Source organism: Bos taurus, chromosome 7 (genome assembly GCF_002263795.3).
Source record: "Bos taurus isolate L1 Dominette 01449 registration number 42190680 breed Hereford chromosome 7, ARS-UCD2.0, whole genome shotgun sequence".
NCBI lineage: Eukaryota > Metazoa > Chordata > Mammalia > Artiodactyla > Bovidae > Bos > Bos taurus.
The window spans coordinates 102,468,138-102,490,866 of record NC_037334.1 but is presented as its reverse complement, the minus strand read 5'-3'; the positions used below and the strand labels follow the sequence as shown (position 1 = coordinate 102,490,866).

Here is a 22,729-nt window from a genome sequence, read left to right as displayed (position 1 = left end):
TGTGGAAAATTCTTCAAGAGATGGGAATACCAGACCACCTTACCTGTCTCCTGAGAAACCTGTACGCAGGTCAGGAAGCAACAGTTAGAACCGGCCATGGAACAACGGACTGGTTCAAAGATGAGAAAAGAGTATGACAAGGTTGTATATTGTCACCCTGCTTATTTCACTTCTATGCAGAGTACATTGTGAGAAATGCCAGGCTGGATGAATCACAAGCTGGAATCCAGATTTCTGGGAGAAATATCAATAACCTCAGACATGCATATGATACCACTGTAATGGCAGAAATTGAAGAGGAACTAAAGAACCTATTAATGAGGGTGAAAGAGGAGAGTGAAAATGCTGGCTTAAAACTCAACACTCAAGAAATTAAGATCATGGCATCCAATCCCATCATTTCATGGCAAAGAGACGGAGACAAAAGTGGAAACAGTGACAGATTTTATTTTCTCCATTTCCAAAAGCACTGCAGCTGGTGACTGCAGCCATGATGTTAAAACAGGCTTGCTACTTGGAAGAAAAGCTATGACAAACCTAGATAGTGTGTTAAAAATCAGGGACTTTGGGGACAAAGGTCCATATAGGCAAACCTATGGTTGTTCCAGTAGTCATATGCAAATGTGAGAGTTGGACCATAAAAAAAGTCTGAGCTTAAGAACTGATGCTTTTGAATTGTGGTGTAAGAGAGTACTTTTGAGAGTTCCTTGAACAGCAAGGAGATCAAACCATCCAATCCTACAGGAAATCAACCCTGAATATTCATTGGAAGAGCTGATGCTGAAGCTGAAACCAGTACTTTGACCACCTGATATGAAGAGCCAACTCACTGGAAAAGACCCTGATTCTGGGAAAGACTGTGGGCAGAGGGAGAAGGAGGTGACAGAGGATGAGCTGGTAGGATGGCATCATCGACTCAATGGACATGAGTCTAAGCAAACTCTGGGAGATAGAGAAGGACAGGGAAGCCTGGAGTGCTGCAGTCCATGGAGTCACAAAGAGTTGGACATGACTTGGGGTCACAAAGAATTGGACGTGACTCAGTGACACATCAACAACGACAATATATGCATGCTGCTGCTGCTGCTGCTGCTAAGTCGCTTCAGTCATGTCTGACTCTGTGCCACCCCATAGATGGCAGCCCACCAGGCTCCCCCATCCCTGGGATTCTCCAGGCAAGAACACTGGAGTGAGTTGCCATTTCCTTCTCCAATGCAGGAAAGTGAAAAGTGAAAGTTAAGTCGCTCAGTTGTGTCCAACTCTTACCAACCCCATGGACTGCAGCCTACCAGGCTCCTCCATCCATGGGATTTTCCAGGCAAGAGTACTGGAGTGGGGTGCCATTGCCTTGTCCGAATATATGCATACATGTATCTATATAATAGGGCTTCCCCTGTGGCTCAGTGGTAAAGAATCTGCCTGCAATGTAGGAAATGTGGTTCAATCCCTGCACCGGGAAGATCCCCTGAAGAAGGAAATAGAAACCCATTCTAGTATTCTTTCCTGGGAAATTCCATGGACAGAGAAACTTGGTGGGCTACAGTCTATGGGGTCACAAAGAGTCAGACATGACTAAGCAACTAACACTTTTCATCTATGTAACCATCTTGAGTTGTGTAGTGAGGGGTTTGAGTCCTTAAATAGAGTGAAGACCTCTATTTACTCACAGGACAAAGATAGCAAAGGTCACTAAAGCGAAAGAACTCGTATCTTTCCTTCTCGCCTTGGCAGGCTTTGCTGCTCTCCTCATCCTATTAGGTAGTATATGAACAGAGATCATTATCTTATAGCTATCGCAGAGTGATGGCTTCAGTCACCAGTGGGCAGGGTTCCCTCCAAACTGCTGCCTAGAGATAAAGTTCTCTCAGAATCATTAATAAGGAGAGACACTCCTTATTCAATTTTGCTTCAGTTTGCTAGCTTTAAATACAGTACCTGAAGTGTGTATTTCATGCACCCTTTCACGTGGTACATTGCTTTAGGATATACTTTCTTTCCCTCTAAATTCATCTTGGGTCTGTTTTACCCACTGAGGATCAACTCTTTTTCATGGTTAAAGATGCCTTTTTCCCTCCTCCTCAGTTTGTGGGTTTTCATGGCTGTGCCTTCAGATAAAATGAGCCACGTTGGTATAACGTCCCAGCCTTTTCTCTCCTCTTAGATAAAGAGGCCTAGCAACAAGAATAAAAAGTTTCTAAAGTGTTCAAACCAAAATTCTGAGGAACACAAATAACCCAAAACACCTGCAGGCAATTTTACCAGAGAGCCCAAGTTGCAGACAGACACAAATGTCCTTGTCTATATTTTTCTTTATAGAAATAATTAAATTTAGAAGTGGATTCATTCTGGGTTGGGTTTTTATCATTATTATTTTTTACTATTTCCCTTCTCTGAGCAGTCTGACCTTTGGGATTATTGCTGTAGAAATCTTATTTCCAAGATAGATAATGTCAGCATTATCTAAGGCCATATGGCATAAACAGTCCAAGTTCTTTTCTTCTCAGTAGATAGCTTCTGGACCTCGCTAAACAATTTTGTTGGTAAATCCCTTCAGCGTCCCTGCTATTTTAATCAGTCCTGCACACAGGAAGTAGCTAGATCTCTGCTTCATGCTTTGGCTCAGGAATAGAGAAATGGAGCTAGAGCCTTTCCATGCCTTGGAAAGGAGAATATAAAGTTACAGGAAAGCCAAAGTCTTTAAGAAATCTTCATTGTTTCTAGTCCTGGTTTAAGGGAAACTTTTGGCAGAGCTAGAAGGAGGGAATCAGACTGAACCTATTTAAGAATTATTGCCAAACTGAAGGATTGAGTTTTGCTTAAGGGAGGAGTTAAAAACCCCAGGCATGGCAATAAGACAGAAGAGAGATTTCAGCTGTTCTTTATCTCTAGAAATCATTGGATTGGGGAACCACAGTCTAAGCAGAATTAGGATTAGACTGAATGAAGACTCCATTCCAACCCTTGAACCTCCATGAGAGTGGAATTTAAGGTGTTTGGGGAAATCCAGAGGAAAGAGTAAGATGAATATGCAGAGCTGCAAGGGCACCCACGCCTGCTACACCGGCTCTGTGTCCACGCTTCTATTGCAGCTGCTCCCAGGCCTACAGCAGGCTCGTGCTCAAGGGTAAGGAGGCGGCAGCTTAGATTAGTAAAAATGGAATCTGGGCCATGATGGATAGTAAGAGATAGCAGCCCTCATTTAAAATGATTTTTTAAAAGTTTTTAATTGGAGGATCATTGCTATTCAGTGTTGTGTTGCTTTCTGCCGCACGACAGCGCGAATCAGCCACAACCGTACATATATCCCCTCCTCTTTTAGCCTCCCTCCCGTGCGTGCGGACTCAGTTGCTCCGTTGTGACTGTGCCGCCAGCAAATCCCACATGTGGCAATGCAGACACTTAAATGCTGCTCTCTCAATTCATCCCACCCTCTCCTTCCCCTGCCGTGGCCACAGTCCATTCTCTACGTCTGTGTCTCTATTCCTGCCCTGCACGTAGGGCAGTGCCATTTTCCTAGATTCCATATATATGTGTTAATGGGCGCTATTTGTTTTTCTGACTGACTTCACTCTGTATGTAGGCTTAGGTTCATCTACCTCATCAGCATTGACTCGAATGCGTTCCTTTTTATGGCTGAGTAATATTCCATTGTATATATGTACCACAACTATTTTATCCATTCATCTGTCATGGGCATCTAGGTTGCTTCCATGTCCTGGCTATCGTAAACAGTGCTGAAATGAACACTGGGGTGCATGTGCCTTTTTCAGTTGTGGTTTTCTCAGGGTATATATATCCCCAGCAGTGGAATCGCTGGGTCATATGGTAGTTTTATTCCCAGTTTTTTTTAAGGAATTTTCATGTTGTTCTCCATAGTGGCTGTGTCAGTTCACATTCCCACCGTCAGTGCAAGAGACCAGCCCTTATTTTAAATCTACTCCATTCACCAATCACTCATTCTCCTGACACAGATGCAGCCTGAGTAGAGGCAAAGTGACTTCCGGTGCTTTTCTTGGTTGTGTGTCATATGCTGCTGCTGCTGCTAAGTCGCTTCAGTCGTGTCTGACTCTGTACGACCCCAGAGACAGCAGCCCACCAGGCTCCCCCGTCCCTGGGATTCTCCAGGCAAGAACACTGAAGTGGGTTGCCATTTCCTTCTCCAATGCATGAAAGTGAAAAGTGAAAGTGAAGTCGCTCAGTTGTGTCCGACTCTTAGCGACCCCATGGACTGCAGCCTACCAGGCTCCTCCATCCATGGGATTTTCCAGGCAAGAGTACTGGATGGGGTGCCATTGCCTTCTCCATGTGTCATATGCCACAGGAGTGTATTCTTTTGCCTTGCCCCACAGCAAGGGATGGAGGAGAGCACTGGTAGTTCAGCGTTAACTAAGAGTGTTGATACCAAGAGCCAAACGTGTCGTATCATCTAATCTGCCTAATGGGTCCAAAGGGAAGCAGCCCCACTGAGTATTTGCTCTTAGCAAACAAGCACATCTGTCACTTACTAATAGAATAAAATCTCCAGGCTTTATTGATGTTTCCCCATTTCTCTCTGTAGTTTAAGATGCTCCTGGGAAAATAATATAAATAATTAGCTGCTCTTTATAGGCATGCAAATTCTTTACCCTGATTAAAGCAAATGAACATATATTCTCCTGGTTTCTAATGTCATATTCTTGGCCATATACAATTGTTATAAGATGTGCTACTTTCTTTCTACTTACTAAAACAGAGCAAAATTTTAGATCTCTGTCTGTATTCCAGGAAAGCTCATGGCTTTAGGAAATATTCTGTCTCCTAAAACATAAATATTGCAGCTTTCAACTGCTGACTCTAAGAGCCATGGCCCAAAAAGCCAGATGTGTGAAAGATACAGTGTGGAAGACATAGCCAGAAAACCAGTGCTTAAATTCTGTTTCTATATAACCTTGGGACATCTCACAGAAACTCTATTTCTTCTTCTAGTAAATGGGGATAACATTAGCTTCCTGCTTTACAGAGTAGTTGTGAAGAATAAAAAAGACAGGGTAAATGAAAATGTTTTATAAACTAAAGTGCTATACAAATAAGAGATATTACTTTTAGTTGGAGAATATCTTTGCATCTACCCCCTGTGAGTTGCAAGAAATTTTTCGCATGTGTGTATAAATTCACATCTACACATTTACGTATTTTGGTTTGTGGAGAGGTGTTGAGTTTTCATCAGCATCTCAAAAGGAAGTCGTCACCTAAAATTGGTTAAGAACCTTTGGGCTAGTTGGTGTTCTGCATCAACAATCATTAGTAATATGCAAGTTAAAACCACTAGGAAATACCACTATACACTCAGTAGGATGGCTGTTATCAAAAAGACAAGCAGTACAGGCTATTGGTGAGGGTATGGAAAACCTGGAACATTCATACACTGCTGGTAGGAGTGTAAAACGGTACAGCCACTTTGGAAAAAGTTAAAGATAAAATTAGCATATGGCTCAGCAGTGTCCCTCTTAGTAATCTACCAAAGAGAATGAAAGCATATGCCCACACAAAGACCTGTACACAAGTTTTCATAGCAGCATTATTTGAATTAGCCCAAAACTGGAAAGAAGACTCCCCATCACCTCGTGAATGGATATACTAAATGAGGCATATCCGTAAAGTAGAATATAGCTCAGCAATAAAAAAGAATGACATACTACTGAGAACTGCAGTGTGGATGCAACTTGAGAACATCACACTAAGAGAAAGAAGACCGTAGAGGATATGATTCTACTTGTGTAAAATGTCTAGAAATGACAAGTTTGTATAGATGGAAAACAGATCTGTGACTGCCTGTGATTGGAAGGGTAAGGGTAGCAATTGATTGCAAACAGACTCAAAGGAAATTTGACACAGACAATATTTTGACATATAATTGTAAAATAAATACAAATAGCAAAATATTTACCTATAAACTGATTTCAGTTTTGCATACAAGTTTCAAACTACTGTTATTTTTAGAAAAGTATTCTTTATTCACTCTATGCTGCAAGTTCTCTCTAAACTTTGCAAGTTTCCTGACTTGCTAAAAAAAAAAAAAAAAAAAGATAATAAAAGTAATGATGAGCATTTGTGACAATAAATCTATTAATAAATTAATAGATGTAAAGATATTAGAAGAGGGCATAACACACAATAAGTATGGAATATAGGCTAAGTATAGACACTAACTAGATACTACCAAATACATATATTTTGTAATATCAATTTCTTTTTATATTCTTTTTTCTGATGGGGAAAAATAGATATGAATGATTAATGATACTCTCCCAAGTTGGCATAAATGAAATGCATATTAATAGAGGCGATTCAAAAAGGATGTGGGAAATTTGGAGTTTGATGTAATATATCACAGACAGCATAATCTACAAAAGCTCATTTTGGTTTTATTTTCATTTCAGAACAATCAATTCAGAAAAATAACTTTAGTCCTCCTTTCCACTCTCATTTTCTCCCTTATCTGCTTAGCTGCAGTGCCCGCGCTGAACCTCTTCCTTATCAATTACAGGATGAAGGAAAATGCTCGCCTCTAGAGGTAATAAAATTAGAAGGTGCAGAAGTTGGCATTGATAGCAGCTTGGGAAAACCATTTGTGTTTAACTGTGTGCCTCAGTCTGGAAATAGAACTTTTTGCCTCTGCGCAACTTCAAACCAAGAATTCAAAAGGTAATTGATTATTCTTTTATCTTACTAGTTTCACTCGGAGTGGGGGAATGCATCTTCAACAGCAACCTGACAGAGCCTTGGGGTTGGAAACAGGAAAGGGAACAGAAAACTCACAGCACAAGTCAATAAACTATATTTTTCTTGTGTATGACAAGTTGAGTTTTTCATATTTCTGCCAGTTTTTTTCCTAACGGAATCTCAAAAAAAATAGATGTATCGTCTAACTTAATTACCTTAGTTCTCTAAGTTTTCTAAAACAGCTCACTACTGCCGCAGGTCACATCTGGCTTCCCCAGAAGTTACAAGATTCATATATTTAAGCTAATCGGACGGTTAGTCAGAGGAATAGAAATAATGTATTAAAAGTAGGGTTACAATTTAACAGTGAAATGAGCAAAATTCATCATCATCGTCGTCACAATATAAGTTCCTGGGGGAATTAACACAGTTGACAATTTGTAAGCATATCACCCAGTTTGAGGGTCAAAATGTGAAGGCATTCTAAGAGGGTGGCCCACGAGCTCTAAGCATTCAACAGCTTATGGTCATTATTCAGTGTGGCCCTGTGGAAGTGGAGATCATGGGTCAATCCAGTGAGTCAGCTCAGAACTGTGGTCTATGTACTGCTACTTTACGGGGAGGGGTGGCATGGAATGGGGTGAGGGAGTCAATGGCTGAAAAATGGGTCAACAGTGTTTAGAAGGATGTCATATCTCTTTATGAGAATTTGGACTCCATTTGTAAAGACAGCCTTAGGTCTGAAACCTTTTAGGCAAAGGATATACTGTCTCTGTTTGTGGAACAGTGTGTGCTGAAATGCATATTTTTCTTTAAAGGACAAACAGGGAAACATGAGGACAGCAACGTAATTGTATTTCAATTCATGGGGAAGATATTTATTGGGTAGCTAATATGTCCAAGACGCTGTTTTTAAATCTCTAAGAACTGTTAGAATGATGAAGTATCAATTTTTCCCTTCAAAAAAAGCTCTGCAACAAGAGATAGGACATTTATCCTAGTATTTTTATTGCAAAACAGAAATTGAGTAGTGAGATAGGGGAAGACAAAGTGGCACCGGAATCTAGGGTGGGGAAGGAAAATTTCTGGACGTGGGGATGAGCAAGGAGTGTATGAGTGGTATGGTATAGCATCAGATACACACACACAAGAGGAAATGGAGCAGAGATGGGCAGAGGGATTATATCAAGCTTGCAGTACACTTTGATTGGAAGTTACAGGGTTTAAAAGAAGCTTGAAAAAGATTGGCAAGATAGGGTGGAATAGATAGGCTGATATCTATCTGGCTAAGGAGACAAGATGAAGAAAGTTCAGTCCTCTAGTAGAGACACCAGAGCACTAACAGTGGTCACTCGGTCTAAGGAACACTTGGCAGGTGGATAGGGCAGTGGCCGTTTACCAGTCTTTCCATTGACTAATAGGGCTTTACAGTTGTTATCAGGCCTGCTGGTGTTAAATTCACGTACTGTAGTAAAATAGTGAGTACATTTTCCCTTAAGCACTAATTATAGCAAAGGAGAAGGATGAGAATAATTTATCTTAAATATGCCTGGTAGGTGTGGGATTTTGGCACCTAGTAACACCAGTTTTGTAAGAATATGCCTCTCTTCAACCATGAATTTAGAGTCACAAAACATATGTGAGTCTCAGGACTCTTCTGTCCAGGGAGAAAACAAGGCCCTCTGGAGTACACTTAGCACGTTCCCTGAGAAAAGCACCTCTCATCTCTCTTTCAGGTGGCTGGAAGCAATGGACAAAGCAGCCCACCCTGTCCACCAGGTAAGGAGTCCTTGCCATCCATCTATGCCTTCACTCCGCTCTTCCCTGAGGGGGAATTCTCCAGTTGGGCATCCCGTCCAGCCCAGAACGTCTCAGATCCACCCTAAACGCTGGGAAAGGGGATTTCCGGTCAATAGGACTTCCCGCTTAGGTTTTATGGAGGTGCTTGTTCTTTTGGTTTTTAGGGTTTGGATGCTGTTCCTCTCGGTGAGCTCGGCGGGTAGTCCCAACCAGGGTGGAATTGCTGTTTGATACAAAACAGTTGAGTGGATTCCCTTGAGGCAAGACCACTCCTATGCTTTTCTTCTCAGTCTCTGAGAACAAGGGCGCAGGGGTAGCTTGGGACAGTGCTCTTGGCCAAGCAGCTTATTGGGAAACGTGTCTTATGTTTAGAAATGTAGTGCTTTATATTCCTATCCTTATTCTGAAGACGTATTAGGTCAGCTTTCATTGTTCCTGCCTATTCATGATTCCTGGCCTTGAAGTAATAGAATTTTTAATTTAGGCTTGACACACAAACTGATAGATAACTTCGTAACACCAACATGTGAGTCATCACTTCAGCCCCCAAGGCATTTGATACTCTTCTTTTTGAGCTAGGACCTGGTCAAGAGCAAAGAAACTGCTTCCATATTCAATTGTTTCACTTCTGTGCCGTAGATACAATTTCTAACAAGGTCACACATTTCATTTAAATATGCTCATTTCCTCACAAAAGGAAGCAGAAGAAAAAGGCATTTACTATCAATTATCTTCTCTACGTATTTTGGTTTTTGTATATTCCAGAAAATTTGGGTGGTCTGAGCTTAATGTACTACCCTGTGCCCTGTATCTGTCCTTTCAAAATAATCACCAGCATTATCCTCAGATGACAAACAGCAGGACTTGTGTTTCATTTTACCTGAAACACAACACTCAGTACACTCTCGCATCTCTCTGACGCATCACTGTAACGAGCCTCGGTACTTTCAAGAGGGATCTATTCTGCTAATGCACTTGGAGTGTCTGCAGCAGAGTGAAAAGGAAATACCCAAACTCCCAGCAGGCTCCCAATTCACAGCAAACAATTCTGCCAGCTCTGCATTCTGAAATCTTCTGCACTGCCTGGTTAAAACTAAAGAACAAAAATGAAACCAAATGAAAGAACCCAGCTAGCTCCCAGCAAGCAGTTCTGATAAAGGGATGAAGCATCACACCCCCAGACTCAGGTCAAGTTCCCAGGAAGAGCCTGCCACTGGCTCAGGCCTGTGGACGTCCACCTCTCCAGGGCAGAGGATCCTGATTTATCGTGGGCCTTCCCCACCACTGACCATGTGAGCCTCGGGCCTGATCTGGCCTGGGGCATTTCCCTTGTTCCTTGGCACAAATAGGAGGCTGCTGCTGCTGCTGCTAAGTCACTTCAGTCATGCCCGACTCTGTGCGACCCCATGGACTGCAGCCCACCAGGTTCCCCGTCCATGGGGTTTTCCAGGCAAGAGTACTGGAGTGGGGTGCCATTGCCCTCTCCAAATAGGAGTGCTAGATAAAGTAAATCATGAACCAGGGCCTGCAATTAGTCACGGTGGACATATCAGGAACAGGGCTAGAAGGACATCCCACTGGTAAGTAAAATAGCTCTCTGGGGCCAGCACTTAGAGATGGACCTTTAAACAATAGTCTTTGCTGAGATCCCCATTTTTCTTTCTATACCTCACCGATATTCTTTTAATCTCCTCACGATAGAATAGAAGCCAAAGAAAGGGGATACCTACGGACATAAAAAGGGAAAGTTCTCTGTGGCCACTGGATAGGTTCAGATTGTCTGGCTCATTTCTCAGATGTGCAGATTGCCTTAGCAATGGGACCGCTTAGCACAGGGGCTTCTCTGAAGTCAGTCTTGGTGCTGATGTCACTGGCTCCGGGAGGCAGGGATTGCTGGGGCAGGATGGCCCCTCAGGTGATTCTTTGGTGCCACCCCTGCAGAACCATGTCTGGGAAGGCGTTACCCTGCACAACAGTAGCCTCCCGCCCCTGGCTATCAAGAACCCAGAGTGCCTGGGCCTTCTGCACCGGCTGGACGGGAGCACAGACGTGTGGATGCAGCACTACTGCATCCTGAAGGATGGCTGCTTGTACTTCTATGCCAGCATTCGCTCCACCCAGGCCTCAGGTACGGAGTCAACTTTTACAGTCATGACAGTAAAGCCGCCTCAGCCTCACAGAGCTTTTACCAAACTTTATGCTGTGTAAATTAGTTCACATTTATCTTCTGGAGAAAGGGTACTATTCTTATTCTCATTTTACAGATAGAAAAATTGGCTGGAAAGTCAACACAACTCGACAAGATCATGTGTAGTAAGCAATAAAGCTGAGATCTGAATACAGGCAATGTAACTCCAGAGCCTGAACCCCTGTGCTGTGCTGGGCTTAGTCACTCAGTCGTGTCTGACTCTTTGCCACCCTATGGACTGTAGCCCACCAGGCTCCTCTGTCCACGGGATTCTCCAGGCCAGAACAGTGGAGTGGGCTGCCATACCCTCCTCCAGGGGATCTTCCCAACCCAGGGATTAAACCCATGTCTCCCACATGGCAGGCAGGTTCTTTACTGTCTGAGCCACCAGGGAAGCCCAAGAATACTGGAGTGGGTAGCCTACCCCTTCTCCAGGGGAACTTCCCAACCCAGGAATTGAACCGGGTTCTCCTGCATTGCAGATGGATTCTTTACCAACTGAGCTACTAGGGAAGCTCCCTGAACCCCTAACCCCATGCTCTTACTGCCTGGAAAAGTGAAAAATAAGCCCCTTCATTTTTTTATGGCATTCAGAATCAATGCCAGTAGTTCTCTTGTGTAGTGACTCTACTCTTTTCTGATAGTATTCCTAATCTCAGACAAGTGAGTAATAAAAAGAGCACTGATTATCAATTTTCCCTGAATAAGTTACTCAAGTTCCTGAAACTTAGTTTCCTCATTTATAAAATGGAAGCAGCAATCTATTTCACAGGACTGTGGTGAAGACTAAGCTTCCCAGGTGGCGCTAGAGGTAAAGAACCCACCTGCCATTGAAGGAGACTTAAGAGATACGGGTTCAATCTCTGGGTCAGGAAGATCCCCTGGAGAAGGAAATGGCAACCTACTCCAGTACTCTTGCCTGGAGCATCCTGTGGACTGAGGAGCCTGGTGGGCTACAATCCATGAGGTCACACAGAGTCAGACACGGCTGAAGCAACTTAGCACGGTACACAGTGCACATTGGAAGATTAAATGAAGTGATTGCCATTAGAGTTATTTATGCTCTCTATATAAAGTACTCTATACAAAAAGCTCTTTCTATATAAAATGTATTCATTAAATTATATATATTACTATTATACATTGTAATATATTGGGCTGCCCTTGTGACTCCAGCTGGTAAAGAATTTGCCTGCAATGCGGGAGACCTGGGTTCAGTCCCTGGGTTGGGAGGATCCCCTGGAGAAGGAAAATGCTACCCACTCCAGTATTCTGGCCTGGAGAATTCCATGGACAACAGTCTATGGGGTCACAAAGAGTCAGACACGACTGAGCAACTTTCACTTTCACTTTTAATATATTACAGGCCATACATACAAAATGAATATGTAAACAATACAACTTAGCAGTAAAATAATTATTCATGATAAGAAAGATTATTTATCTTCTTAAAATTTTTGACAAAAAGATTACTGGTGTTTTATTTGCAGTTGGACTTTTTTCGCAAATGAATAATCCCTAAATAATGATGAGTAGTGAAGATCCAGAATCTTGGTCATTTAATTTCCTTCCCGCCTCCCCTCCATTTTTAGCATAAATGCCTCTGTTTAATTAAGCTAGAAAGTCATGCCAAGTGGGTGACGATGTCCCCTTCTTGGAAGGGTAAAGAGGTACAAACTGAGCCTCACTCTGTGGTCCTTTTCTCATCGCTCAGGATGAACAATAAATCTCCTTTACTAACATTCTCTTTCACTTTGACAGTATTAAAACATGACCCAGAATATTAACCAACTATTAGGAAGTAGCCGGCATGCCTAAGCATTTACAAGACAGACTGTTCCTATGAGACCCAAATTCATGGCTCCAAGCACCTGGTACCAGGATGAGAATAAAGGCAAACAAACCAAGCCTCTGAAGTAGTCATCGACTGGCGCTTTCATTATAAAATATCACTGCAAAAGTCTGAACCATTTTAATCAGCAAATCAATGAAGTTCACTTTCAAGAGATTGTTTCCATAGATACAAAGTGAATGTTTAGGTTTGATCGCTCATATTACTCCATGTTAACCAAGGGCTTCCAAACCCCTGGGGCCCAGAGACTGTTAACTGATTCCAAGAGTTTGAAATGGGAATGATAGCCCTTATTCTGAAAGGTCAGAGGAGGCCTTATTCAGAAGAATCCTCGTTGGACAGCTGGAAAACAGCTACTAATAAATGGCCTAAAAATAATAACAGTAAAAGTGAGTACAGGTTTTGTACTCACCACTCTAATAAGTGTTTTTACTTATTATTTCATTTAATTTCTATGACAATCCTATAAATAAGTTATTATCCCACCTACAAGTTTGGAAACTGGTACTTAGCAAGGTTAAATCATTTGCCCATGTTCCCTTAGCTAGTAAATGGTGAAGACAAAATTCGAACCCAGGTAGCCTAAGTTACAGGCTTCCCAGGAGGGACAGTGGTAAAGAATCTGCCTGCCAATGCAGGAGACACAAGAGACGCGGGTTCGATCCCTGGGTTGGGAAGATCCCCTGGAGTAGAAAATGGCACCCCACTCCAGTACTCTTGCCTAGAAAACCCCATGGACGGAAAAGCCTGGTGGGTTGCAGTCCATGGGGTCACAAAGAGTCAGACACGACTAAGCATGAGCTCAAGGGAGCCTAAGTTACAGCAACAAAAGAAAAAGCAAAGAGTGAAATGTGAAACGTTTCCTTGTATTTCACTCTTATTATTTCCCACATCTTTCCAGAGCCTTGGTTGCAGCCAGAGCCCTCTATGGCCTTGCACTTTGTCCCCAACCCCTTCTTTCTGGCTTTCTCTTCCACTCCTGTGTTAAAACACCCTGCATTCTCCCCAGACACAGTCACCTTCTACCTGCTGAGCGTACCCCACCTCTTGGACATTTTTCTGACCCCATGTCTTTGCTTGTGTTAGTTCCTTACCCTGAAATATTCTCTACCTACTGATTCCCCAACATACATTGTCCAGATACTACCTGTCTTCCAAACGTGTATTCAAACACTGGCCATCTCTGCTAGAGAACAATCCCAGATGGTCCTAAGCAAACAAAGCATCTCCATTTCCTGGGCTTCTGTGCTCACCTATCTTGCAACACTTATCGCTCTCTATTTTGTATTTTATCTCTAGTTGGCCATTTTATCTCTTCTAAGGGATTATGCACTCAGAGATGACTCGATTTTACGTATGCTTAATGAATAAACAAATAAACCACCAAAGGGACTCAGTTGGCCATTATTCCCATGAAGAACCATCCCCTCATTCAACAGCAGGACAGACAAGATTGTAAAGATGATTCAAAGGCAAAAACCAGCACTCAGGCCACCAGATGCCTGGGCTTTGGGCCGTATCATACTCTTTTCAGCTGGAAGAAAACAACCAATTTCTACCTATTTTTAAGTTTTTTCTCTTGAAAATATTTCATGTGTGACTAATAAAAATATTTAATCCAAAGCCATTCATTCTTTCCCAGCCTTACTTCTCGAATATCCCATCCTTAATTTCTAGCTCAAATTATTTCACATATGAAATAATGCTCCTTACAGAAATTCCAACAGAAATTTTGTATCTAGGCCAGGTTATAAAACAGAGGCCTGTGATTTCGGGTCTTTAATGACTCTACTCTTCCTGGAATAAAAAATGCCTGAGCATGCACCTTGTTCCGGGAGGAGTACTTTATGGCTACCAACTCCCCCAACCCTGCCCACTCCCACCCTGACAGCTGCTGGGTCCAGCTGGAAGCTCTCCCAAGGTTAATCCGCTGCTTACCCTTCTTTTTCCGAAGTAGTTTACCCTTCCCTAGACTTGAACTTTAAATTGAAGTTTATATCCTTTTTCTAAGAGTCCTTTTCCATCTTCCTGTACATCCTGACTGCGATCATGACCTGAGGCTCACAGCCAGTGGTCCCACCCAATGAAACTTGAGATAGGATTCAGGTGAATCCAAATTTCCAGTGGGAGATTCCCAAAATAAATATGCCCCTCTCCACTGCTCACAAAAAGTCACTGCCCTGGCAAACCACATTTTCTTCCCCCCAGAGGACTGGATCATACTGCTCAAGTGGATTTTATGTTTGAATGTTTCCTATGTGTCCAGAACTTGGATAAGCTCTCTACGTCTATTATCTAAAACTAATATTTGCAAGACATCCACAGCTGTTGGCCCATTGCAAGTAAGAAACTAGGGCTTGGAGAAGTTGACGTGCCTTTGGTCAACCAGCTATTCAGTGACAGAGACAAACTGCGAACAAACACTACCTAACTCCTGTGCTTAAATGCTCTGCACGTAGCACTCCCTGATGGAAATTAGTCTTCTAAAAGTAGTCCTCACACTCCGTCAGTAATGCTGCGCTCTGAGCATTAGCGCACTGATCCTGATGGACAAGGTCCACCCAGTCCAGCTGTTTAGCACAGTAACCACAGGAGTTAGGAGGACAGCAAAGGAATTTATTGAGAATGGCTGAAACCACATTGTACCATGAACACCACATGCACTAAAATGTTTAGTTTAGCTTAGTCATTTTATATGCAGGGAGTATAAATTTTTATTATACTAATAAAGATTACACAGAGTTCTAATGCTCATTTTCTTTTAGATGCCACTAAAGAAATGACTTTGTGCTGGTCTGATCTATGATTCCGTCTTTACCTTTATTTTTCAAGCTCCACTTGGCTCTTGCACCTCCTACCCTGGTTTGATTCCTAGTTCCCCAGCCCTCTGAAGGTCATAACCTAGAAGCAGGCCTTGATTACCATTTATAGCAGTATTTATCAAAATGCAGGCTTTGATCCTGTATGCGTGATTACTGAGTCACTCAATCAATGTAGTAAGTTGTGACCAGTATTTAAAACACAATGACATCAAAGTGAAAGTTGCTCTGTCATGTCTGAGTCTTTGCAACTCCATGGACTGTAGCCCGCCAGACTCCTCTGTCCATGGGATTCTCCAGGCAAGAACACTGGAGTGGGTTGCCATTGCCTTCTCCAGGGGATCTTCCCAACCCAGGGATCAAACCTGGGTCTCCTGCATTGCAGGTGGACTCTTTTCTGTCTGAGTCACCAGGGAAGCCCTAAACAATTCTAAAAAACAATAAAATTTAATATAATAGAAAATATCATGGTACATCTCAATGTTTCACAAACTTTTGGTTTAATTGCATTAAAACATGTAGAGGTCTATATTTATTACATCTTTAGATCACAGCCCAAAAAGTTTGGAAAAATACTAACGTACAGAAACTCTCTGCATACATGCCTGTTTAAATGGTCAATTTCTGTGTTCAGAATCTTAGAGTATTCAAGGAAGGTTCTTTACTTTCTATCATGAATAAGCATGATAATATGCCTTTGTAATATGCCTTCTTTGTAAGAAGGCTAAGTCTTAATAACATTGTCCCCTGGCTGTAGCCTCTCAGTTACTTTACTGTTTTATTTCATTTATTTTATTATTTATTTATTCCATTGATTTATGTTCTTCATTAGCTAATCTGGGAGACTTCATATGATATTTCTTCTTTCTGAAGGTATCCATAGTGTTGGGGCCAGGGGGCTTCCCTGGTGACTTGGTGGTAAAGAATCCGCCTGCAACGCAGGAGATGTGAGCTTGATCCCTGGATCGGGAAGATCCCCTGCAGGAGCGCATGGCAATCCATTCCAGGATTCTTGCCTGGAGAATCCCATGGACAGAGGAGGCTGGCGGGCTATAGTCCATAGGGTCACAAAGAATTGGACACGATGAAGTGACAACATGCACGCAAGTAGTGTTGGGGGCATGACTTAGTCCTTGTGACAGTCACTTGAGATGCTAAGAGAATACAGAGGACAAAAAAGAGGAGACAGGGAGGAGATAACAGTGAAGTGAGGGGAAAGAGAAGCCTTGAGAGCCATGCTGTCAACTCTAGCGTCTAACAGGTTTTCCACGGAGTTTCTAACCCTGTTAGATGCTAGTCCCACAGTTTTTGTCATTTAGTTGCTAAATCGTGTCCAACTCTTTTGCGACCCCGTGGGCTGTAGCCCACCAGGCTCCTCTGTCCTTATATTTCCCAGTTAAGAATACTGGAGTGGGTTGCCATTTCCTGCTCCAGGGGATCTTCCTGACCCAGGGGTCGAACTCATGTTTCCTGAATTGGCATATGGATTCTTTATCACTGAGCCACCTGGGATGCCCTAGTCCCACATTTTACTTTCAGCTAAATATGCCTCAGATGTATATCTTGGGAGTTGGAAAAATAGCCCCAGTCAGTTAGATTCCTGAGGTCTTTTCTCACCGTTAAGGAAACTGCTAGTACTTTAACAATATGTATGACTGGCTGGCGTATGCCTGCTAATGCTGAAAAAACACTGTGATAATTCCAGAAGCCTTTTAGTCAAATGCCTCTTCCTAGACCTGAAGTCCCTTGTCATTCACTGTACACATGATTTTTTTTTCTTTTTATCTCTCTCTAGCAAGAGCTGGAACAAATTGTGACTGTTAACTATTATTGTTTTTATTTTTAATTTGTTTTAATTGGACGCTAATTACTTTACAATATTGTGGTGGTTTTTGCCATACATTCACATGAATCAGCCATGGGTGTACATGTGTTCGCCATCCTGCCCCTCCCTCCCCATCCCATTATCGTTAAATAAATCACATCAAGGTCTATATGCACTTCTCAGATATATTTTACATTATTGCAACAAATATATAATTCTTATGAGAAATCTCTGTGCAAACATTGTGTTAGCTTGTTATTTATTGCTGCCACCCAATGAATGATCATGACCAGCCCAATGAGGTCACTTAAAATGGGGCAATGCGGTTATAACTGGATGACTTTTATGCTGATCATTCCTACCCTATAACTGGTTAGCAAAGGGGTCAGAAACTTTCCTGTTTGTAGCAGACACCTTTGGACATGGCTGTCTGTTTATTCTCAGAACGGATAGGGATGGAGGAAGGTATTCTTATCTGCTCAGACATATGAGAAAAGGAAATATAAGCAGGAAGAAGGTAAAACCAGTACATAATAAAAATGCCATGTGCTTCTGTTTGGAGCAGAGAATTAAAACAGCAAAATAACCCTCAGATATCTCCTTAGGTTTCCTATAGTCCTGAAATATCTAACAGATTGCTTATTCTACATCTAGTATATATCCCCAAACACATCTATGGAAAAACGCGCACATGGATATTCCTAACAATATTATTCATAATAGCTAAAAAATGGAGGAAAGCTCAAATGTCCAAAGTAACAAATGGATAAATAAAATGCTGTGTATCCCCACAATGAAATATCATTTAACAACAAAAAGAAATGGAGTACAATATATGATACAACATGAGTGAGCCTTGAAAACTGGCCAAGTGAAATAAGCCAGTCACAAAAGGTCACATGCTGTATAACTCCATTTATATTAAGTGTCTCAGGAAAAAGAAATCTATAGAGACAGGAAGTCAGTTAGGATTGCCTAGGGTTAGCATGGGGAAACAGATGGGGAGTGAGCATGGGTGTGGAGTTTCTTTTTGGGGCGGTAACTCAATGTTCCAAGATTAGGTTATGGTGATGGTTGCACAACTTCATAAACAAACTAAAAGTCAGTGACTGTACACTTTCAATAGACAAATATTGTGGTGTGTAAATAATATCTCAGTAAAGTTTTATGTCTATCTAGCTCAAAGAAAGAAGTCATTCTCTGAGTTCGGTAAACACTGATAGACTGGGTCCTACTAAAAGAAAAAACTAGCCATTTCTGAAATGAATGCTTTCCTAGAGGTTAGTTCTAAAATGGACTCTTAAAATAAAAATTTTAAAAGACTTTAACATTGCATCTAAACTCCCTCTATAAAGTAAACAATTTCAAAGTCCAAAAGCCACACATTCTGTTTAAAAAAGAAAAATGTGTGACTTTATGACAGTGTATGTTGGTATCACGTGTAGCCAAAAGAAAACCAAAAATGAGTCAAATTTTCCTTTCACGGTTCCTTATACCAGCATAGAATGTTTACCCTGTAGTGTAGCAGAAGTCCAAGTTGCATTTTGGCATTTTCTTTGTTAGTATAGTACACGAAGCAGGCTTCTCAGATGGCTCAGTGGTAAAGAATCTGCCTGCCAATGCAGGAGACACTGGTTGGATCCCTGGGTCAGAAAGATCCCTTGCAGGAGGAAAGGGCAACCCACTCCAGTATTCTTGCCTGGAAAATTACATGGACAAGAGAGGAGCCAGGTGGGCTACAGTCCATGGAGTTGCAAAGAATCGGCCACTACTGAGCAAGCACAGACCATAGCTCACTAAAGTGGCTTCTGGAGTGGTGGGGTTTGGGGAGTGAGAACAAGAGTTAGCAATCACGAGAAAGGGAATTAAAATCTAATCATTGCTATTAATGATATGACCTAGAGTATCTGCATGAGATTCAGGCAGAACATCAAGACACCATAAACAAAGCTCAAGTGTTTTGACTTTTCAGCACCTTCTCCTAGACTGATGTCTTCCCCCTCCAACCCCAACTCCTAAATAATGTAAACAAAATTCTGGCCAAGCAATATATAACTGCTAAGATAGAGTCAAAGGACCACGGGAAAGAAATTATCTTGTAAAACCGGTCATTTATTCTCATTTTAATTCAAGTTGGTTCCCTCATATCACCCTGTGCGTTCATATTTTAGAAGTGCTTTGCATTTGCACAAAGGTGAGAATCTATGTTGGTCATAGAAACCTCTGGCAATCTTCGTTACTCCTCAGAATGCCTTAATGGTTCTGTCCAAGCAGATACTATTTAATTTTTCCTCTAATGTAATTTTGTAGGTGTCAATCTTCGATACCAAGATATGTATTTCAAAATGTGTCCTTCAGGAACACACTAAAAAAAAAGCTACGTTAGGCCCACAGTAACACGAAGCTAAATATTGAACATGTAATGAAAAGACTGTAAAAATGAAAAGAACAGGAAATCCAAACTTTGTTCCCGTCTTGCCATTAATAATTAATGGATAACCTTAAATGATATATTTTTTGGAGTCTCGTTTCTTCATCTGTTAAATGAGACACCTGAACTAGAGTTTCATTTGGAGACAAAATTTTCTTGACACCGTGTCAGAATTTTTCTCCACTTTACTCTTTCCTTATTCTCCTCACTTGCTTTGTCCTTTCACCCTCTGTAGGTGGCCTTTATCTACAAGGATACAGGGTGAATGAGCAGACCCTTAGTGTCAACCAATCAGTAATTGAACTCAAGCCTCCATCAGAAGAATTTAAGACTTTCTATTTCTGTGCAGAAAATAAGACAGAAAATCAACGGTAAGTCAAGTCTGTGTATTTCTTCTTTGTCGGTCCTGACAAGAGCTTTCTAAGAAAACCTTTGTATTCATTTTCCAACCTCAGCTCAACATCTTCTACTAAATATTCCCCTTTCTTTGCATTGTTCCTATAGTTAATATTCCTCAGGATTTTTTTCTTTCAATATACAGAAGATGATTCTTCTAGAAGTAATTTTTTTAATGAAAAAGGAGTCCATAGTTCCCCCCAAGCTAACTCAGGCTTCAATATAAAAAATTCACTAACACTATAACCTGTAAATATTAATTTATTATTAAATAAAATATTAATTTTTCAATTCACAGATTGGCTGTTTCACCACATTTCACTTAACTCTTATTGATATGTCCATCTGGTCAGATGTTCAGTTTTGTTATAAGTAGTTGAAGGGCATAGGACTTATCCATCTAAACGGATACGTTCAGTATCCAACTTGGTATGCACAAACGGGCACTTGTTTCATAATGATGCTGAAAAAAACCAGCAGGAAAGCTAACAGAGACAAAACCAAGAAGCAGAGCAGGCACTTGGAGGACCTTCCTTCATCACCCAAGTCTGCCTGACCTAACTGCAAGCCCCTAGACACTCGTGTTCACTGTCTCCCATTCCTACCCTCAACTGATGGTGACCATCCAGACACTGTCTTCCAGCTGTCTGGATAAAAGGGATCTAATCAAGAAGTTTATAGTGACTTATTACAACAAAGGACGGGGGAAAGCTTTCAGGGCCATTTGGAAGAACAAGATTCATTGTTTCAACCCAAAGAGATAAAACTCCCAAAGTAGAATTTTAGGAATCTCCAGCAAGTAACCATTTGGAAAAGGGAAAAAGGACCTTCTTAGGCCTTCCCCCATTATGTAACCTTCCTGTCCCACTAACCCCTAAGCAAGGGCTAGATGGCAGAACAATGACTAGAGAATTGCTAGATATTTCCCAAGATCTTCCTCAGACTTGTGCTGTATAATCTGGTGGCAGATTAAGATTGTCCTTTGAAGGCGAGCTTTAGCAGGCATATTAGAAAAAGGGCCAATGAAACAAAGTTAACTCCCAGCTGATAAAATTTACAGCTTCTCGAAGAGAGAAAGTTAACTAGTTAGATCTCACTGCCAAATCCATGAGTGGGTACTATAAAGAGGAAGCAATATTAAGTCATTAAAGAAATATTTCAAAGTAGAAGGGCGACAGTCTAAGTATGGTTTTGGGGACTCTGGTTCCAAAAGATAGCCCACTCGCAAAAAGTAGTAAAATAAGTCTAGGAAATGATAGAAATCATATTCAGAGATTTCTATCAATCTCAGAGAATCTGAGAGTATATTAATTCAGTGTTTCCGAGACATACTGCTAAAAGGAATCCTGGGTGACTCCCCTTAACTCCCACTGCATAAGCTATCTGACTCAAACCATTTTTTAAAAAATAATGCCTATTAACCACTTTTAGAATAAACATTATATGGGCAAATTTTATAATATATTATCCAAGAAAGTGAAAGGAATGGAGAAGATGAGAGGGGAGATTTAACTAGAGTTTGCATTAGCTTCCACAACGTGATGAAGGACTATTTGGCCCTAACAGCAATGTTTGATCACTGTACATTTGATCAACCAAACTTTAGAGAGAAACAGTAAAATACTAGTAATGATTTTAAAAGGCCCGTAGCTTTGGTATACGCTCTTCTGGCCGGGTTATTTATATTAACTTTACTTCATAGTTATCACTGCATATTTCTCTTCTGGTGTTTTACCTTTTTGTTCAATCCAAAACATGAGGATCCTGGTTACTATATTAATTTCAAAGTAAATATCCAAGAGAAACAGCTGTAAAATAAATCAAAAGACTTTGTAACATTTCATGTCCCTAGAGAACAATTTTTTAATGAATTGTCCTGTACTATTACTTCCACAGCTGGATTACAGCTCTGAAAATGTCCATCAAAAAATGGCTTCCTTTGCACCAGGCTATTCAAGACTTCATGAACCGACCTCTAGAGGAGACCAGAATGTGACTGAAATCCTAATCTTAAGAGAAAGGATCCACAAAATCACCACTAGCCAGTTACAAAAAGAAATAAAAACATTTATCATTATATAGCTTTGCAAGTGAATGTTCCTCTGATATATTTAACTATTGTGATGGCTATAATTTTGATTTTGAACCAAAATACCAAAATACAATATGACATTCAGATAACTTATATTAACATCATTAATAATTTCATGTTTTCCCCCTCAAAGCAGCACGTTAGCATCAAAATATAGTATGCTGCATATCTCTGGCTTTTTGAAAGCATAAGTACAATAAAAGCTGATTTATTTTATTTTTCTTTTATATTCTTTGCTAAATATTCCACCCTGTGCTTTGGCTGTAGGCTTCCTAGAACGTCTGCAAGTCATGATGTGGGAAGTTGATACTTGGGAAATTTAGGCTCATGAAAATGAAGTGGCTCAAATGAGCAAATATTTCAGCTAAACAAGGACCTTTCTGTTAGGTTATCTTGAAATCAAGTGACCCAAATGCCTCTCAAAATTTCCTGTATAAAAGAAAAGAATTATTGTTATAAAAATAAAACAAGGAAATAAGACTGAGTTTAGGGGAGAAAACTCAGAGGCATGGGTCATATTACCTGAATTGTCATCTGAATATCTATCACACATCAAAAGGAAAGCACAAAATAAATCAAGAATGTTCTATTCTTGCTCCTGAACGTGAAATTCAGAGAAATTCA

The 22,729-nt window shown here is 41.1% G+C and overlaps 1 protein-coding gene across 1 annotated transcript; it reads left to right on the top strand.

The window, feature by feature from the left end:
• The first annotated feature begins 3,020 nt into the window (after nt 1-3,020).
• On the top strand, nt 3,021-22,090 carry LOC101906022 (uncharacterized). Its single transcript, XM_024995384.1, has 6 exons — nt 3,021-3,124; nt 6,487-6,684; nt 8,439-8,481; nt 10,444-10,630; nt 19,853-19,988; nt 21,910-22,090. Exons 1-6 carry the CDS (start codon nt 3,021-3,023, stop codon nt 22,007-22,009), a joined length of 768 nt encoding a protein of 255 aa, XP_024851152.1. The 3' UTR covers nt 22,010-22,090.
• Nucleotides 22,091-22,729: the final 639 nt, after the last annotated feature.